Source organism: Nomascus leucogenys, chromosome 5 (assembly GCF_006542625.1).
Source record: "Nomascus leucogenys isolate Asia chromosome 5, Asia_NLE_v1, whole genome shotgun sequence".
NCBI lineage: Eukaryota > Metazoa > Chordata > Mammalia > Primates > Hylobatidae > Nomascus > Nomascus leucogenys.
In genome coordinates this window covers 12,353,713-12,374,260 of record NC_044385.1, presented here as the reverse complement: position 1 = coordinate 12,374,260, position 20,548 = coordinate 12,353,713, and the positions used below count along the sequence as shown (strand labels likewise).

At 35.6% G+C, this 20,548-nt stretch overlaps 1 protein-coding gene across 4 annotated transcripts in view; it reads right to left on the bottom strand.

Annotated features, from left to right (window-relative positions):
- The window catches only part of LYST (lysosomal trafficking regulator), a 205,074-nt gene that overhangs the window by 105,249 nt on the left and 79,277 nt on the right, over nt 1–20,548 (bottom strand). For all 4 annotated transcript variants that reach the window (XR_004030064.1, XM_030812643.1, XM_030812644.1 and 1 more), the window contains exons 14-20: nt 19,071–19,244; nt 13,807–13,967; nt 12,747–12,937; nt 8,976–9,221; nt 6,836–7,009; nt 5,766–5,915; nt 2,056–2,193 (exon numbers count right to left, since the gene is read on the bottom strand). Coding sequence is in view for 3 of the 4 variants with exons in the window: in XM_030812643.1 (XP_030668503.1) it covers nt 2,056–2,193; nt 5,766–5,915; nt 6,836–7,009; nt 8,976–9,221; nt 12,747–12,937; nt 13,807–13,967; nt 19,071–19,244 (1,234 nt within the window). In the remaining variant the exon portion in view is untranslated. The remainder of the gene's footprint in view (nt 1–2,055; nt 2,194–5,765; nt 5,916–6,835; nt 7,010–8,975; nt 9,222–12,746; nt 12,938–13,806; nt 13,968–19,070; nt 19,245–20,548) is intronic.

Here is a 20,548-nt window from a genome sequence, read left to right as displayed (position 1 = left end):
GATGGCTTCACTATTACCAGTTCACTGTTGCTGAATGTCCTGCTGTAATTTCAAATGTAGATATAAAAACTACAAAACTTACAAGGTTGCTTCTTTTTTTTTCTGATGAAATTATTGTTTTTCTGGTCTCCTGGCTTGAAATTTTATGTTATATTTGACTCCTCCTGAAGCTCCATTTAAACAGAATCAAGTCCTATGAATTCTATCCTTATAATCTCTCCCATATTTGCTCCCTACCTAAACACTCCCATTTTAATCACCAGGGTTCAGGTTCTTTATGCTGTACTCACGAATGAATGAAATTGCCTTACATCCAATATACTACCAATTTATTAATCTTCCTAAAGTGCACAAACACTCTGAGGTATCTTAAAGGCAAAGACTAAGTTCATTTCTTTATAAACTTCCCACAATACCTGACATAAAGCTATGTTTAATAAATAGCTGTTAATTTGATAAGTGGGCTCTTTGAACAAACAAGGGTAAAGAACTATACACGTAAGGAAAAAAATTTGTACCTCGATTTTTTTCTAGCATTTTTGTAAATAATACAAAAGTGAAAAAATATACGGAAAAAATCTCAAAGTTTATAAGTGCCACTTTTCTGACATGCAAAGACTGAATATCATATTGCCATATGAACTTAATGAAAATTGGCCAATACATTTCAAAATGGATATGCAAAGGAAAAAATTTTGAGGAAAACTGATGTATAAATGATGCATAAAACACTCAGTAAGCAAGGGGCCTGAAGGATCAATCAACATATTCTATTCCCTACAACAATGGTCTAATTTACCACAGGGGCCAAGAAAGGCAATAAAATGTTTTTGTGTTTTTGGAATTCATTCATTTAACAAATATTTATCAGATGCCCAGGTGTGTCAAGTACTGAGATTACAGTGTGATTTAAAACAAAACAAAACAAAAACCATATCCTCACTTTCAGGAGGCTTACAGAGGGAAATAAGCCATAATTCCATAAATAACTAACAAACTGTATGCACATAGTGTATAAAGGGAAAAAGACTAATTTATATGGAAAGGGCAGGGAAGGTATCTCTCAGGAAGTAAGTCTTAAGTTGCCACGTGGAGGATAAGTAGGAGCTGGCCAGATGAAAAGAATGGGATCAATAATTGTTAAAGCAAAAAGAATACTATGTACTCTGAGACAGAAAAAAGTCTTACTTGTTTAAGGAAGGGAAAGAAATCCAGGGAGGCTGAGTACCATAAGATGAAGCTAGAATGGTAGCCAGATCATATAAGCCTTCTCATATTAACACTTCTTACAGATGTTGTCACAGATTTTGAATTTTAGCCCAACTATAATGAAAAGCCCTTAGCGCCACTGAAGCAAAGGGACTCAAAATATAAAATATTACTGATCTCATGGAATGTCTGTACTTACCTAACTTGACAAAGTTCTAATAGATGCCTCAGACATTAAAAAAAAACTTGGAAAATTGTCTAATATACCAACCAAGCAGATATTTATCGATGCCTTTTATCTGCTTGGTTGGTATATTAGATGATATCAATAAAGGCAGAGAAAAAAATTAACTAAAAGGGCCACAGCATAGACATTACAATGTAACTGATAAAATTAGTGTCACTTTTTAATAAAAATTTTGGATACAGTTTAAAATGCTAATTCTAGCATATAAAATAGACCTTTAGCAAGTTTATACTTATTAAAGCAATACATATTTATAAATATTTATTTAAGGAATATGGAACAAGTTAAAATTCATTAACTATTCTTGCTGTTCAAGGCAGTACAAAACTATTATTCTATCCCAACATAAAGAAACATTTAAGAAATTTGGTAATTGTACTTTTGTAATTGAGTTAGGAATTATGACAGTGTGATGATCAAGCTGCAAGATGCAGCAGTTGAAAAACTCCTGTACTATTTATTGAAAGAAGAGAACCTGGAGAGAAGATGGAAAAAAAAAAAAAGAAGTCCCACTGAAAGTGCCACAAAAATTTGATGTTCATAGTATTCTTAAACAACTGTGGAATATTTTTCCAAAAGTAAAGTTACAAGAAAAGTACCTGCAAAACCTGACAAGTCAGTAGAAAGTGATGAACCACTTGAGCTTTCAATAACTGCTTAATATTAAACATCTGCTGGTGGTGATCTGCTCTGATGAGGACTTCTAGAGCTGCTAGCAAAGTTTCCCAAACACCTTGCTGAGGAGATAAACACACACCAATAAGCACATACTTACTGAAAAATATGGAGCATGCTTTTTGGAAGACACACAACACGCAACAATTTAACACTGTGTATATATTCAGTATCAAAGATTACATGTCTGCAAAAAGCCAATGTTAAAATTTATTCCCTATTATTTTTTGTTGCCAATAGGCTATTCCTAAATAGCTATGTTGAATGCAATATTGTATTAGGTGCTTTCTTACATTACCCTTTCTGTGGCATTAAATGTATTTTCAAAAGATGAATTATCAAGAGAGATTATTCAAATTAGAGAAGCATACATATTACCAACATTAGTGTTTTTAAATAATTTATGTTCAAAGAGTGTTGTTTAAAATGTATACATTTCAATACCAATCTGCATATGCAGCATTTAACCAAAAAATTTTAGAGCAAATCATACTAAATTGAAGTGTCATGGACAATGTGAAAATTCTGCATTTTTAGATTAATTTACTTTCAAGTTCAAATAATAGAATTATCTGCATGATTACAAACTATGCACTTCAAAGTGTAGTTAGTATCCTTTGACAGTGCCTTAAAATGCTTCTCCCATATTGAATCAATCTTAACTTGTCCATAATACTAGAGGAAAAAAGAGATCTTATACTGATAACTAATATTGAAAGATAACCTTCCCTTCATCTTATTATCCTAACTGACCTTTCAATAAAGCTTTTAACAAAAAGCAAAATTAACTGGCTTGGGTTGCAGAGCCTATTTCTCCTGCCATTATCTGGCAATAATGAACCAAGATATTGATAGACTTAATCATACTCTTCCACCCAGGGTCTCTCTCTTTGTAAGATAGAGCCAAGATATTCGAAAAGAAAAAGCCACCTGAAAACCGGCAGACAAGGCAGCCAAAGTATGAAAACATGATTCAAATCTGAAAAGTAGTACCAAGATAAAATAGTGCCAGTGTAAACAAACAAATAGCAACAACAAAAAAAGAAAAACCAGACTTAGTTCAAATATAATTAATTACGTAAGAAAACCTTATTTCAGATCCATAGAAGTAATATGTGTCTTACCACTTTCAAATTCAATTTAAAAATGTTTCTTTTAAAATCAAACAACTCCAAATTTGCCTGCTCTTTTGAAGAACTAAATAAACTTTGTCCAACTTTGTCCAAGTTAGGTTTTCCAACCTGCAACTGAGCATATTCTTTATTATACATTTATACTGCTTTTGACCCAATTTGTTTACATATGCTATCCCTGTAATTATTTGCTTTCTCCCTGCAATATTACACATATTTTAATCTATCTTATCTATCTTTTTTTTTAGATCTGAAAGTATGTATTTATTCAGAGTGAGAAAAGGCATCACAACAAATTACAAAGTTTAAAAAACTGAAAAGTACCATGAATACCACAAAATCCAGAAACATGGCAATAGTTAGTTGGCTGTTGGACATGCCTTTCAAAATACTTTTCTCTGTTTTGCGGCTGCATATTCTTGAATTGCCTCTTCATGTAACAACAACTTTGTAATATAATTTTCTATAGAAAGAATAGAAAATTCTCTTTCCTCTAGCATATTTGAACTAAATTTATTTTTATTACTAATAGATTAGAAAAGGTTTTTTAGTTTTTTGTTTTTATTTTGCCAGGCGTGGGGGCTCACGCCTATATCCCAGCACTTTGGGAGGCCAAGGCAGGAGGACTGCTTGAGCCCAGGAGTTTGAGATCAGCCTGGGCAATATAGTGAGACTTCATCTCTACAAAAAAAAATTAAACATTAGCCAGGCATGGTGGTGCACACATGTAGTCCTAGCTACTTGGGAGGCTGAGGTAGGAGGACCACTTGAACCTGAGAGGCAGAGGTTACAGTGAGCCAAGATGGCGCCACTGCATTTTAGCCTGGGTGACAGAGTGAGATCCTGTTTCAAAAAAAAAAAGGAGTCTTTTTTCAACCTCATAACTCATTATTGGTAATGTGTAAATTTTTAGGGACTGTTGGCAAGTTGGCAATAACCATTTTTTAAAAAATTCTAAAGGTATATATATTCTGAATTGCTCTATAAATAATATTTGTTGATAATCTTGTTATATTCTAATTAGTTCTAGACAATCTAGTTTTTTTTTTGCGAAAATCACCAATACCTACTAGAACCCTGCCACACTTAGAGCAAACAGTCTACACTAGAACTAAGAGGGCTGTATGAGCCTATACCATTAAGATTGCTTAAAACTAGGGCAGAAAGGAAACAACCCTATACTCATTCCCTGACTAGGTCCTTGTGAAGACAAGCCCAGCCATTCTAGGTGCTGAGATGCAGTGCCTACATCTAAGATCAATCTATGTTGCTTAATTTGTACTTATGATGAAGCCTTGCCCTATATACCATAGTCCTATCTCTAACTCCTGGCCAGCATGGCTCCCCTAGTTAGAAGATTTCCCTCTCCTGGACCTGACTCCCCTGACTCTTAGCAGTCTCCCCTTTCAGAGTTTATGGTAAATGCAAGCCTTCAACTGATCCAAATAAGCCCATATGCTCCTGCCTGACTGCAGTATTCTTAGCCAGCCCAAGTTTGATTTTGACTCTCCAGCTCAGCATTCCCCATGGCTGTTCAAAACTTTGCATGGGAAATAAGTGCCAGATTTCCATTTATAATTAACATTACATTGAAGTAATAAATTATTTATTTCAGAAGAATGATTAGATAAATATTTAAAAGAATATGCTGGCTGGGGGTGGTGGCTCATGCCTATAATCCCAGCATTTTGGGAAGCCGAGGCAGGCAGATCACTTGAGCTCAGGAGTTCAAGACCAGCCTGAGCAACATGTGTGAAACCCTGTCTACACCCAAAATACAAAAACTTAGCCAGGCATGGTGGCACACATCTGTGGTCCCAGCTACTTGGGAGGCTGAGGTAGGAGTATCATCTGAGCCTGGGGGTGGAGGTTGCAGTGAGCCAAGGTCACGCCACTGCACTCCGGCCTGGGTGAAAGAGTAAAACTCCGTTTCAAAAAAAGACAAAAACAAAAGCAAACAAACCAAAAAACGAGTATATGCTTCTATTCACGGTAGCTAAAATGTGGAAACAATCCAAGTGTCTCTAAACTGATGAATGGATAAGCAAAATGTGATAAATATATAGAATGGAATATTATTCATTTTTACACTTGATCTTAGCCAAAAGGCCGAGAAGCTATTATTCATTTTTAAAAAGGAAATTTGGACATATGCTACAACACAGATGAGCCTTGAAGACATTAAGCTAAGTGAAATAAGCCAATCACAAAAAGACAAATACTATATGATCCTACTTATATGAGATCCTTAGATTAGTCAAAAGTAGAATGGTGGTTTCCAGGGGCTACAGGAAGAGGGAGAACATTTGTTTAAAGGGTGCAAAGTTTTGGTTTTACAAAACAAAAAAGATTTACAGAGATGGATGGTGGTGATGGTTGGACAACACCGTAAATACACTTAATGCCACTGAACCGAAACTTAAAAAGGCTTAAGATAGTAAATTTTGTGTTATATGCATTTTACCACAATAAAAAATGGAAAAAAAGTACATATTACATGCCTCTGCTTTATTCCATATCTTCCAGTCAAGCAATAGTTCCTCTAACAGCTTAACATCTTGGATTATAGCATTAGAGTCTACATCCAACTTAAACTCTCCATTCTCGTTCATATAAATAATATCTTCACCACAGCATCCTTCAAGAAGGGTCTATAGAAAATTAGCATTAATATAAGATGCATTAGTAATTGGTTAATCAAAAAGTTCAACAGAAACATTAAGCTTTCAACTTTAGCAATCATTAAATTCAAAGGAAAGCTAGTAAATAATGCAACACTGCACAAAGTATCTTTAACTTGTTTTGTAAAACAATTCAGATAAATAGAAAATCCTAAACTTACAAACATTTTTAAGTGAGTACTCAGGTTCAAACAAGGGGTGAAACAAACAGCACTCAATTTTTATGTTGTAAATTGAATTAATCTGCTATTAGGCTTTAAAACATTTTCAAAAAAGTAGTAAGGATTCATGCCACAAATGTATGGATCTTGCAGTTTAAAGAAGTAGGGGTGGGGGCAAGGGTAGAGCAATCATCTTTTGCCTTAGTACCAGAAGTCTCAGAGAGAAATATTTCCACAATGTTACCAAATGCTTTTATCTAGAAATGTATTTAAATATATGATGATAGTGGGATCATAATAAAAATGAGCATGAATATCTGTGACTTGAAAAACTAACTCTGTAGCAGCAGTGCCTAATGGAACGGTATGCCTCTAGGTGCCTACAGAACTGGGTTCTCTGCCATATGGGTGGGAGCTAAAGCAAAGATCTTATCAATCTACGGAATGAGGGGACAGCATGGGAGATATCTATGGCCCACCCAGGTCTAAAATTCAATGACTTTATTTTTTTCTTACTTTTAAAAAATGCTTTAAAGAAAAGAAAAATGTAATTATTTAAATGATGAAAAGAACTAGAAGAGTATCTTAATTTGATTAACTATACACTAATAAGTTTCCTCCATTTTCTTCAGGAATAACTGAAACACAAAACTATTATTGGAAGACTTTGATGACGAGATGAGTATCACTGCATATGAAACTATAAGAATAAATTTTATGAAGACATACCTTCAAAATGTAAAACCCAACAATGCATTTTTGTTTGATCAACACCTGATGAATCATAGAAAGTCCATTACAATTTTCTAATTCATGTACTCTTTGTTGGTTGTATTTAATTAATGAGAGTATAACTTGCAGTGCTAATGCTTGAGTTTCTTCACAGCTACTGAGTTCAACAACCTAAAAAAAAATGGGTGGATATAGTTTTCTCCCAATTTGCTGAGAGTAAAAATTTAACATGTATAATCTTCCATTATGTAACATCAATCCATTAGTTTCTACAAAGTATTTTTTTAATGCTCATACTCTACCTATTTAAGGATTGTGAATAAACAAAACTGAGAGTAAGGCATAAATTCCATGTTCTATAGTCTCTTATATATACTATAGTATACAATGACACAAACAACCTTAGTGGTCAGTAGCATTTTATAACTAGTGATCTGAAGTGTCATACGTTTTTGATAAATTAGTCAATAGGCTCTGCATTATGTGGTAAGGGAGATAAAAAGAAGTAAAATACATGATACTTGTTCCCAATGGGGTCTACTGTCCTGTCAAAGAGATAAGATGTATCCATAAAAACCACATGTTGTGCCTTGTACGTCAATTTACTTCAACCAACACTTTCTGACAACTACTATATACATAAGAAACACACACTTATTATCATGCTAAAGACCAAAGAAGAATGAGACAATAGGTATGCCAGGAGAGCACAGAGACCATTCTGACCCCTCTCTGCTTGGTTTCAGGGAAGGCTACACAGAGAGAAGATGGCCTAGGAAGAGAGCCGAATCCTGGAAAGCAGGAATAAAGGGGTGGCTGCGGGCAGGGCACAGCCAGGGAAAGAGTAAAGGCCTAAACTGGAAGTTCAGGGTACATCTAGGAAGCTGCAGGTTGCCTCTTTGGCTGGATTGTAGAGACCAGGCTTACAAGGCAGGTTATGCATGTAAGATTTTAAGGACAATGAATTTTATTTTTTGTAGGGGAGGAAGGATACTGAACAAGGTTTGTAAGTTTTAGACTTAGAAACATACTTTAAAAGTCTTATTGGCAAGATACTAAACATATAAAGATAAAAATGTAAACATTTTATCTAAGATCCAATCTCTATGTAACAATAACAAAATTATATTCAATACCTTGATGAAAGAGAATAAAACAAGGATATACGTTTTGAAACTATACAATGGTACAAAAGATCACAAAATATTGGTGAGGAGTTAAAGGGTTTTTAATTTTAAAACACTAGGAGATAATCTATTCAACCAGACACTAGATAAAAAAAAACTATGAAAAAGGAAGAGGTGGAGAAGAAAAGACAGATTACAGAGTATGGTGGATCAAATGCTAACAAAATATTTGTAAGAACCCTAACAACAACAAATGCTGATATGCTTCTTATTGCAAAATTAATCAAAGATGCTTCCATTAAAGGAAGTTAGGTAGGGAGACTATGAAAACTTGATAATGTTGCAAAAGTTATACTTCGGGATAAAATGAAGACGGCATTCGAGGATGAAGGAAGATCAAAGCTGCTTTAATTAAACAGGGATGTGGACCCAGAGGAAGTAGAAAGGATTTTTACCAAGGTGAGACTATTTGTGCTCCCTAATATAGGTTTCAGCAATCCCTGAAATAGTCTATAATTACTGTCTACTTTGCATAGGACAGATAATTAAATGATTCATTCTAAAATGGTACTTATGGCCTGAGTCAAACTTTGTATTTCTCCTTTTTGAAAAAACTCCAAACCCAAACAAATTAAAGTTTTTTTTTTTTAAAAACGTATTTGTTGATCCTTAGTTTTTTCATATGCATTGGAAACCTTTAAGGAATAAAAACTTCATAAATTTTATTTTAAAAAATATCCTCCTCTCAATTTAAAATCTTGTACATTTAACATTTAATTGTACTAATTACATTTTTGGTTAATAGAAAACTTCTAAAATATTCATAAATTAGAAGAAACCTTAATCATCTATGGCAGAAAGCTTAGCAACATTCAATATGTAATTTTTTTATCTTAAAAGTTTAATAAATTGAGTGTAGCTTTTTCGTGTGGTCCAAAAGAAATCCTTTAATTTATCAATAATAAATAAGTCATTTCTCTTTAGACAAAACTATAACCAGTGGTTCTTACCCTAGCAAAGAGAAAAACAAATATACCAGTTCCACCAATTTCGTGCAGAATGCCTTGAATAGTTTTATATTCAGTAGGTTGGAGATTCTTTAGATGATGAGGTTCTAATAAGATGCTCTGAACTTCTTTTGAGCTGAAGGGTCTTTGAGAGAGTTGGGTTTTCATTTGACCTTTAAGTCTAATCACTGGCTCATAGATGGTGTACTGAGCAGGACAGTAAGTTGTATAAACAACTGAAAGACTTTCCTGAAACACAAATATTTTCATTCAGTAATGACACCAAGTTTAAAATGCAAGCTATGAACTAGCAAGTAAGTATTTCAAAGTGAAAACACACTCAACTGATCCTTTTCTTTGTTTAAAAAACAACAGCTACTACACTAGACAGATAAACATTAGAAGCAAGACTGTTTCCCACAAAGCAAATGTTGATCAGTGATTTATTTAGCAGTGATCAATTGTATAGACCACATCAAGGTTGAGAAGGATTCCAGCTTTGTTTGGTTTAGAATATATATTAAGTTACACTATTACTACTAATATCAACTAAGTCTTAAACCACACTTATTACATACCAGGCACTATTCTAAGCACTTAAAAATATTGGGAACCCTGGGTCAGGTCAATTTATTTGAAATTTTTGCTTTGCATTTGCTCATTGGCTGACTATTCATTTAAAAGCAACTCTAAAGTAGATCTTTCTACTGGAATAAAATTCCAGATTGTCAACAGTCAGCACACCTAACTAAAATAAAATAGAATTTCAAATATTTCTCCCAGGCAAAGGATAGTTTCCATCAGTGTGTGGCTCCCTGTCAAGATTCTCTAAACTATTTTAAAAATTAAAGTTAATTTTAAATGCAGATGTATTTTTTTTTAGAGACAGTGTCTTGCTCTGGCACCCAGGCTGGAGTGCAGTGGCATGACCATAGCTCACTGTAGCCTTGAACTCCTAGGCTCAAGGGATCCTCCCACCTCAGTCTCCCAAGCAGCTAGGACTATAGGCACCTGCCACCACACCCAGTTAACCCAGTTAAATTTTTTTTTTTTTTGGTAGAGACATGGTCTTGTTATGTTGCCCAGGCTAGTCTCAAACCCTTGACCTAAAGTGATCCTCCTGCCTGTGCCTCCCAGAATGCTGGGATTATAGGCACGAACCTTGGTGTCTGGCCCATAACGTACTTTAAAGTGGTTTTAATGGTAGTAGATGCCAAACCCAAGCTCAGGGAAATCATATAGATTCAGTGTCTTCTCTCAGAACTGGATAGGGGCCTTGTGCTTTGATTATTATTGTTATTTATTTATTTATTTCCGAGACGGAGTCTTGCTCTGTCACCCAGGCTGGAGTACAGTGGCACGATCTCAGCTCACTGCAACCTCCGCCTCCCAGGTTCAAGCAATTCTCCTGCTTTGGCCTCCTGAGTAGCTGGGATTACAGGTGCATGCCACCACGCCCAGCTAATTTTATATTTTTAGTAGAGACAGGGTTTCACCATGTTGGCCAGGCTGGTCTCGAACTGGCTGGTCTCGAACTTCTGACCTTGTGATCTGCCCACCTCAGCCTCCCAAAGTGCTGGGATTACAAGCATGAGCCACCGTGCCTGGCCTGTGCTTTATTTATGACCCACAGCAATCAGACATACCACCCAGCATATCTGTGCATCAGCTAAACCAATTATACTGTCTGTTGTGTATGATTATGCTGGAAAAGCGAAGTTTCAAACCTGCAGTAGTTTCAATCAGAAATCTGACGCAGCACCCTGACATGAGGGTACCATTTCTTTTCTTTTTTTTCTTTTTTTTTTTTTTTGGAGACAGAGTTTGACTCTTGTTGCCCAGGCTGGAGTGCAATGGTGCATTCTCGGCTCACTGCAATCTCCACCTCCTAGGTTCAAGCGATTCTCCTGCCTCAGCCTCCTGAGTAGCTGGGATTACAGGCACCTGCCACCATGCCCGGCTAGTTTTTGTATTTTTAGTAGAGACAGGGTTTCACCATGTTGGCCAGGCTGGTCTCAAACTCCTGACCTCAGGTGATCCACCCGCGTCGGCCTCCCAAAGTGCTGGGATTACAGGCATGAGCCACCGTGCCTGGCCGAGCGTACCACTTCTCCCTAACCATTGTTTCACAAGCTTATAACTCCCAAATTTCTAAATCGGGCTTAAACAATTTGCTCTCTAAAAATAGTTTTCACATAAAAACCTCAGAATTTTCATTCATGATAATTTATGTTGAGTTTTGTAACTTGTATGACCTATATACTGTTCAGGAAAAATAAAAGGATTAGGGAAATTTTTCTATGAAAACAAATGGATTAACCAAAAACTACTGAGTTAAAGTTATTACTTGAACGAACATCTGTGTGAGCTCCTCAGTCTCCCTAAGGCAGAGGTTCTCAAAGTGTGATCCTCAACCAGCATCAGCATCACCTAGGAACTTCTTAAAAATGTAAATTCCAGGGTCACACTTCAGACCTACTGAATCAGAAGCTCTAGCCCAGCAATCTATATTTTAACAAGCCCTCTGGATGATTCTGGTGCACACTCAGGTTTGAGGAACCATTTCCCTAAAGGATGTTTTCTTAATGGTGGGACATTTAGGATAGGATCATTCTTTGTTGTATAATAGTGTTCATGTACTGTAGAACATTTAGCATCCCTGGCCCTTACTACCCAATAATTATTGACAACCAAATCTACCCTCCCCGCAACTCAACAACAACAAAATACATTCCAAAACAGTAGTCTCCTTCAAGTAAGAAGTATCTGTATTTCTCATAAGAAGCAAGAGAAAGAGGAACCCAGTTTAATGGCCAGATCTACTAGATTTTAGTAGATTTTCTAAGACTATGAAGGCTCAGTTTTCTAGTTGTTGTAACGAAAAATCCTCACCACTAGCTCCTAAATTATATACTGGTAGAACAAAATATTAGAATAATATATAAAAATCAATAGAATCCCATATAAGCAGAATTAGCAATACTTTGAAAGCAAAATTCCTAATTGTACTGATATTAAATAATACGTTTTTTAGGCCAGGCATGGTGGCTCATGCCTGTAATCTCACCATTTGGGAGACTGAGATGGGAAGATTGCTTGAGGCCAGGAGTTTGAGACCAGTCTGGGCAACATAGCGAGATTCCATCTCTACAAAAATTTAAAATTAGCCTGGTGTGGTGGTGCATGACTGTAGACCCGGCCACTTGGGACGCTGAGGTGGGAGGATCATTTGAGCCCAGGAGTTCAAGGCTGCGGTGAGCTATGATCATACCACTGCACCCAAGCCTGGGTGACACAGTGAAATCCTGTCTCTTAAAAAAAAAAAAAATAAATAAATAAAAAAGAGTAGGTTTTCTAAGACCTGAATATATGTAACTAAAACTAACATTATAAATGGATATTATTTATTTATAAGTATGGAAAGAAAATATAACGAACAACATTCTTTAGGAGTATGTCAAACTAACAAGCGTTATTTTCACTGTATCATAAACATTTTTCCTGAATAATTAGTAGGTATAAAATAAACTAAACTGACAAACTTTTTATAGAAATATAATTTCAAGGAAAAGAAGATATAAATATAAAACCTGAAACAAATTTTGAAAGATCAAAGTGTTTCAATTTTTTTCTGAAAAAAACATAATTCTAAGAAAAGAAAATGATAAGGAACCACATGAAAATCTTTAGAAATCTAATTCATAACTATACATTTCAATAAATATACCTAAATGCATTTACTATAAAATTAAAACTTATAAAATTAAAACTTACAATTAAGAGACCAATATCCACATCTTTCTTGGTCATAAAAAGTTCTCTGATTTGTTCACATCGCAAAATTTCTTTATTAATATATTTGGAGTAGTCATTCACTGGCTTGCCATACTTACATGGCATTACAGATGTATGGTTGGGTCCACAAGCATACAGATAAAAGGCCTCTTGTGAACCAACCTTAGCTCCTGAATAGCAGAAAAATAAAGTTAGTTATTTAAAACACTCTAACCAGAATTTTTCATAAAAAGCAAGAAACCAGGAATTATTTTTTGTAGCCAGATTCTTTCAGTTGTTCACTATATTTTATAAAATTGATAAAGCCTCAATTTCCAAATTGGTGTAATGAGAAAATAACCTATGCCAACTATGATGGAAGATGAATTAATGTAAAGTTAATTGTGAAGCTTTTAATTAAATCATAACATTTCTATTTGCTCCTTAGCCAGAAAGCAGGTTTTCTGTTTTATTTTACTTTGTTGTTGTATTTTTTAAATAATGGAAGCTATAACTTGGTAAATTCCATTTCTAACTAAAATTTGAATCAATATATTTATTCCTTCCTATTTAGTCAATAAACACTGTCTGAATGCTATTATGTGTCAGGTTTAAGGACATATTTTTTAAAAATCATATATTTCATTTTTCCCTAAAATTTGATATTTGTATAAGATATAATAGAATTATAAACGAGACAACCAAGGTAAGTTTACTAGTCATGATGCTACATTATCCAGTATAAAAAAACGCTAATTTAATATGAGCTTCTCTTTTTTGAGGATGGGGGAAATACATTTTTATATTAAATGTATGTATCAATTGTAAGACACAACTAGATTACAAAAATGTTAAAATATTTTAAAAGTATATCTTAGAATCTTGGAAATACAGTACTTATTAAACACAAGTAAAGGAACAGAGATGGATATTTTAGCCAGGTTAATTTACTTAGTTTAATATTTGTTAACCGAGAAAAAAAACTGGAAATGTTTCAAAGGAAAAAATGTCACTCTGTTGCCCAGGCTGAAGTGCAGTGGTGCAATCATAGCTCACTCACCATTGAAGAGAAGCAAATTTCCCAGGTCCCATTTTCCAGCCAACTGCAAAAACTCTTCTTGGGATGATAAACAATGGCCAATCATGCAAAATGTTTTATTGCTATCAGATGACAAACTTGTTTTTCTTGGAAGCATAAAATCCAAAGTAACATCAGGCTTCCTACATTAAAAACAAAGTGAAAGCAATGACTTTAGGAAGTACTAGTACTAAGTATTTTTAAAGCATGAATATTTAACAATGGGGAATTCTTTTTTTTTTTTTTTTTTCCTGGAGACGGAGTCTCGCTCTGTCGCCCAGGCTGGACTGCAGTGGCACGATCTCGGCTCACTGCAAGCTCCGCCTCCTGGGTTCACACCATTCTCCTGCCTCAGCCTCCCATAGTAGCTGGGATTACAGGTGCCCGCCACCAGGCCTGGTTAATTTTTTGTATTTTTTTTTTTAGTAGAGACGGGGTTTCACTGTGTTAGCCAGGATGGTCTCGATCTCCTGACCTCATGATCCACCCGCCTGGGCCTCCCAAAGTGCTGGGATTATAGGCGTGAGCCACCGCGCCTGGCCTACAATGGGGAATTCTTGAACAATTTTCTTGGGTCATTATCAGCTGGCACTGGGGCAAGAGAGGAGGGCTAATTGTTTGTCTCTTGGCCAAAGGTGCTGCAGAAAGAGGGGAGCCAAAGAGAGATACCTGATGATCCCACGGCACGCCATGGGAAATGTGACGAGACATTTGCTGCAAGTTTTCTTTGCCATTTGACTTCTGTATAGGCACCTTCCTGGTTTACAGATACAAACCAACCACCTCCCCTTAATTTTGCCAACAAGTCTCCCATCTTGACAAACAATTCCAAAAACTGGAATCCATGACATTCCAAAAATGTTGTGTCATCTATGAGGCCTTTGAAAACTAATCAGTAAAAACATAACTTCTTCAAAATTTCTGTCTAGCCACTGAAATGCCAATGCTTTCTGCGTTTTCTGTTTTCTTAATGTTAAGTGATTATGCAGCTTTTGATTAGTCTCTTTTGCTTCATGGATAATGGTGAAGGAAGAAAAGACAGAGTACTGGAAAAGGCAAAATAAGGCTTTCTCACAGAAAGACACACAAAGCAGGGAGGACTTCATCAACTAGTGAAACCACAGAGCTCTACCCCTAGTTTAGGAATGTTTTAAACTCCATTTTAAGATAACGAGAGTAATCTATAAAGGCAAAGTCTAAATAAAATTTGTAAGATGAAGACAGGGTAAGCTAACATGGGTAGCTCTTAATGAGAAATTCAACTTTGTATATATTTATTTTAAAAGTTTTGCCTAAGGCTCTGTTTCACATATAACATATAAACTTAACTATTTTAATGGTTTTTTTTTTTAAATAAAGGAAAGATTTGGGATACGTTCAATGACATACTTCTCCTTGACCAAATAAATGGCTGTGATTGAAACTCTATCGCCATCTAGTGGCATTATGACTTAAAATAGTTTTAAATTTTTTATTTTAAAAAATAGTTTTTCAATGAGAACATATGGACACAGGGAGGGGAACATCACACACCCAGGCCTGTCGGCGGGTGTTGGGGAAAGGGGAGGGAGAGTATCAGGACAAATACCTAATGCACGTGGGGCTTAAAACCTAGATGACGGGTTGACAGGTGCAGCAAACCACCATGGCACATGTATACCTATGTAACAAACCTGCACGTTCTACACATGTATCCCAGAACTAAAGTAAAATAAAAATATAATAATAAAATAAAAATAAAAGTGTTTTTAAGGGTGAAAGAAAATCTATTGCAGGATGAATGCAAAATGAATTAAACAAATATTAAGTATCTACTATGTGCCATATATTTCTGCCATATTTGTAAGCTGTTAATAAAAACTAATGGAAAGTATTAACTCATTTTCAGTATTGTTACCTTATTTTAAAAGGCCTCTTCAAATATATTCTTTTAGAAACTCTTTTTTTTAACTGAGACAGGGTCTCGCTCTGTCACCCACGCTGAAGTGCAGGGGTGCAATCACGGCTCACTGTAGCCTTGACTTACTGGGCTCAGGTGATCCTCCTGCCTCAGCCTCCCGAATAGCTGCGACTACAGCTATGCATCACCATGCCCAGCTAATTTTTTTATTTTTCGTAGAGACAGGGTTTTTCCATGTTGCCCAGGTTGGTCTTGAATTCCCGGGCTCAAGCAATCCTTCTGCCTCGGCCTATCAAAGTGCTGGGATTACAGGCATGAAGCACCATGCCTAGCCTAGAAATTATTCTATAGTTTATAAGCTGATGAAGATACTAGAGCACCAAGTTTAAGTCAACAGAACAGAATATTTGTCCTTGGTCACTTGCTCTGTTAACCAATGAAATTAACTTGTGCCAAATGGCAAACAATTCTCTCTAAGGAATGTAGCTGTAAGTTGGTGGGTAAAAAAACAGAGTGATATGTGAATCAAGTGACCATGCTTACTAATTTCAGACTGTCCACAATAAAAATCTAATCTCTCATTCTGAACATGTCTAATAGTTAGTTTATGGTTCCTCTGTCAGTTGACATAATTCAGAAAAAGGCTGCAGGGGCAGTAAAGCATAGGGTTTTAAAGCATGGGCCCTCCCTAGGGTCAGAGTCTAGGTTAAACTTTCAGCTCCACCCCTTACTTGTGACATGAGTTTGGGCAAGTCACTGTAGGTCTCAGTTGCCTCATATGTAAAATTGGGATAATAATATACCTACTTCTTAGTATTATTGGGAGGATTAAATCAGGTAATCTGTATAAAGTGCCTAATACAGTGCCTGGCACATGTTGAGAGCTCAAGAAATTGAGTGGAGAGTGTCTAGGAGGAGAAAGGGGCTCTCTACTTACAACTCCAGCCCCAGCTCCATCTGATTTAACTACAGGTTCTGGAAACAAATTTGCTGATTGGCTACAGCTGCCATGGCAGGTATGACGCTCGAGAACGTCACAGACAGTATTTTATTTGGAACATGGAACATGGAAATTAGACTTCAATTACGTATTTTTACATTTTTTAAAATAAATACAACAAAACTGAACTCTTAATTTTACTTCCAAAGCATGTTCTTGCTTGTGGCAGATACCATGGACTGCAAAGCAATCCACAAGCCCCTGCTCCCTGTCTCCCTCTATTATTGAGGCTGGACAGCTGTAAGCAATCAATTGCTGCAGCCTCCTGCAGTGATGCCCTGTCCTCCACCTAAAACTGTCCTCTTCCCACCTGCACAGGGCAAGTTCCATCTCCTCTTTCAGGTCTCTGCTTTAATACCTTGTTCTTAGATAGGCCTTCCCTGATCCACCCATTGTAAGTGTCAAACTCGGTATTTTCTGTCTCAGGGTTTTAAAGCATGGGCCTCACAGTATTTGTCCTCATTTGTAAATATTCATTTAATTGTGTTTGCTTGTTGTCTGATTCCTCATCAAACTGTGAACTCTAGGAAGGCAGGGAATGTGTCTATCTTGTTTACCACTGTCCCCCAGGCCTAATTAATATATCAAGTGCTCAAAACACTGTAATTCCTCAATAAATGTGATGAATGAACAAATGAATGAATAAAAATAGGTTAGTCTGTGTTAAGGGTATATGTTATTTCCATGGTCTAATCTACTTTAAGGGATTTTTGAGACAATTAGATGATGTATATAAAGCACCTAGCAAAAGGTCTGCAACATAATAAGTATGCAATATATTATGTTCCTTTTGATTAAATCTAGACTTCTCAGCTTGGCATTTAAAGCCTGTTAAGTAGTCTCACCATGTCCATTCATTTTTATTTCTCATTATTCAACTTAAACTCATCCAACCAGCTTAATCCTCTACCATGCTACATTACAGTTTCGAATTCTCTATCTTCTTTCACGCTACTTCATTCAATACAATACTTCCCAATGCTTACAAATCGAAGATACCTTATAGTTCCTACAGGCTAAAATTTTACATTAAGATATTCCACAAGATGTTTCTTATTAACTTGGCTCACAATTCTCCTATGTGGTAAAAATCGTACAGTACTCTCCCTGAATCTATCACTTGGTATATTTCTAGCACTCTATCTGAATCTATCACCTTATACATAGGCTAGTCATTCTAATTTCTTTTGAAAGCCTAATTTAATTTAGGTATTAGCCTTATTAGCCACTTAATTTAAATAATTACCATGGCTTCAGTGTTATAATATATGGGCTTGCAGGATGAAATTATAGATTCTGTTCTTTGATATATAGTTATACATAAATGTCTAAATTTCTAGGTATCTTCATGCTCCCCAAACCCAAATATTAATTTTCAACAGTCACTTCTACAGGAGGCTTATTTTGCATGAAAATGACCAATAGGAAAAAAAAGTCCAACTCTGACAGATTTGTAAGTTAAAGTATAGTAAATTTTTCAGAGAAATGCAAATCAAAACCACAATGAGATACCATCTCACACCAGTTAGAACGGCGATCATTAAAAAGTCAGGAAACAACAGGTGCTGGAGAGGATGTGGAGAAATAGGAACACTTTTACACCGTTGGTGGGACTGTAAACTAGTTCAACCATTGTGGAAGACAGTGTGGCAATTCCTCAAGGATCTAGAACTAGAACTACCATTTGACCCAGCCATCCCAAAGGATTATAAATCATGCTGCTATAAAGACACATGCACATGTATGTTTATTGCAGCACTATTCACAATAGCAAAGACTTGGAACCAACCCAAATGTCCATCAATGATAGACTGGATTAAGAAAATGTGGCACATATACACCATGGAATACTATGCCGCCATAAAAAAGGATGAGTTCATTTCCTTTGTAGGGACATGGATGAAGCTGGAAACCATCATTCTCAGCAAATGATCGCAAGGACAAAAAACAAAACACCACATGTTCGCACTCATAGGTGGGAATTGAACAATGAGAACACTTGGACACAGGAAGGAGAACATCACACACTGGGGCCTGTTGTGGGGTGGGGGGAGGGGGAGGGATAGCATTAGGAGATATACCTAATGTAAATGATGAGTTAATGGGTGCAGCACACCAACATGGCCCATGTATACATATGTAACAAACCTGCACGTTGTGCACATGTACCCTAGAACTTAAAGTATAATAATAATAAAAAAAGAAACAACAAAAAATAAAGTATAGTAAATTTTATTATAGTAAAAACCTAGAATTTTCTGTAATCTGTTTCAGAAGCTATAACAGACTAATGAAACATAACGTTGTAACTGAGATTGAGCTGCATTTTCTCAAAATGCTTCCTACCTCTGTCCAGAGACCCATATGGAGATTTTCCCATGAATCCTCCTTTTCCCTTGGGGCTGCTGTAAGTAGGTGAGTACTAAATGTTGCCATTTGCTTGGGATGAAAATATTCTCCTGTGATTCAACCTGTGCTAGTAAAACAGCTTTCACATCATCATTTGAATCCATGCACACACTACAGAAAAAGAGAAAAGGCATAGGCTGAAAACATGAAAATTCTGACCTCAGTGTTTAACCCATATATAGTAACTATAATTCTAAATATTTAATTAAGATTAAAAATCAGTTCTATTTTTTTAAAGTGCTTGAAAAGTCAGTAGGTCTTCATTTTATACCATAAGCTACTTAGTTATTCTATCATTACCTCGATTCATGAATTAAAATAGATTAGGCTCATTGGCTGGTAGTCATAATTTAGGCAATAATTTTCAGAATTCAGTTTGTAAAAAAATATATATTATTACTATTTATATAGTCATTGCCCATTTAGAAATTACAATGTATTATTTGGTTCATAGAAAAATTAATATAAATGTATAAATACCAGACTGTATTGGAAGTCTAATCTACTTTGTGGGACTACTGAGTGAGGAGATAATGTACATAAGGCACCTAGTAATGTTTGTAACGTTTACAAAGTATATATTCCTAAATAACAAACTGGTTTGTTTAGACTTGAGTTTTAGACAAATAATATCATACTATTCATACTCAATACAAATAAAAGACTTGTATCTACACTACTAAATAAAGGAGATAGTATAAAAGGACAAGATAACAAGGAGAACCCAAGCTTATTAGGTAATGGCTATTAAATATATAATCCACATGGAAAACTTATGTCTGTTAATAACATCTTAAGACCACTACAATCTGATAGAATATTTCCATAGCATAAGACTTCAGTATTTGATCTAAAATCAGAGAATTAATGTATTTTATTCATTTATTTTTTATTTTTATTTATTTGTTTATTTTTGAGACAGAGTCTCACTCTGTCACCCAGGCTGGAGTGCAGTGGCGTGATCCGGGCTCACTGCAACCTCTGCCTCCCAGGTTCAAGCGATTCTCCTGCTTCAGCCTCCCAAGTAGCTGGGACTACAGGCATGCACCATCATGCCTGGCTAATTTTTGTGGTTTTTTGTTTTTTTGTTTTTTTTTTTTATTTTTTGTAGAGATTGGGTTTCACTATGTTGGCCAGGCTGGTCTCAAACTCCTGACCTCAGGTGATCTGCCTGCCTTGGCCTCCCAAAGTGCTGGGATTACAGGCGTGAGCCACCACACCCAGCCGAGAATTAATATATTTTAGACTTTATGGATTTTTGGGTAGAATAATACACTATAACAAAAGTGGTATTAATAACTGTTAGAATGTATAATTTTTAAATGAGACTTTTTGTTTTGCTATGATGAACTTTTATTAGCAGATTTCACATTAATGTCTCTTACATAAATTATTTAAATACATTATCTATTCAT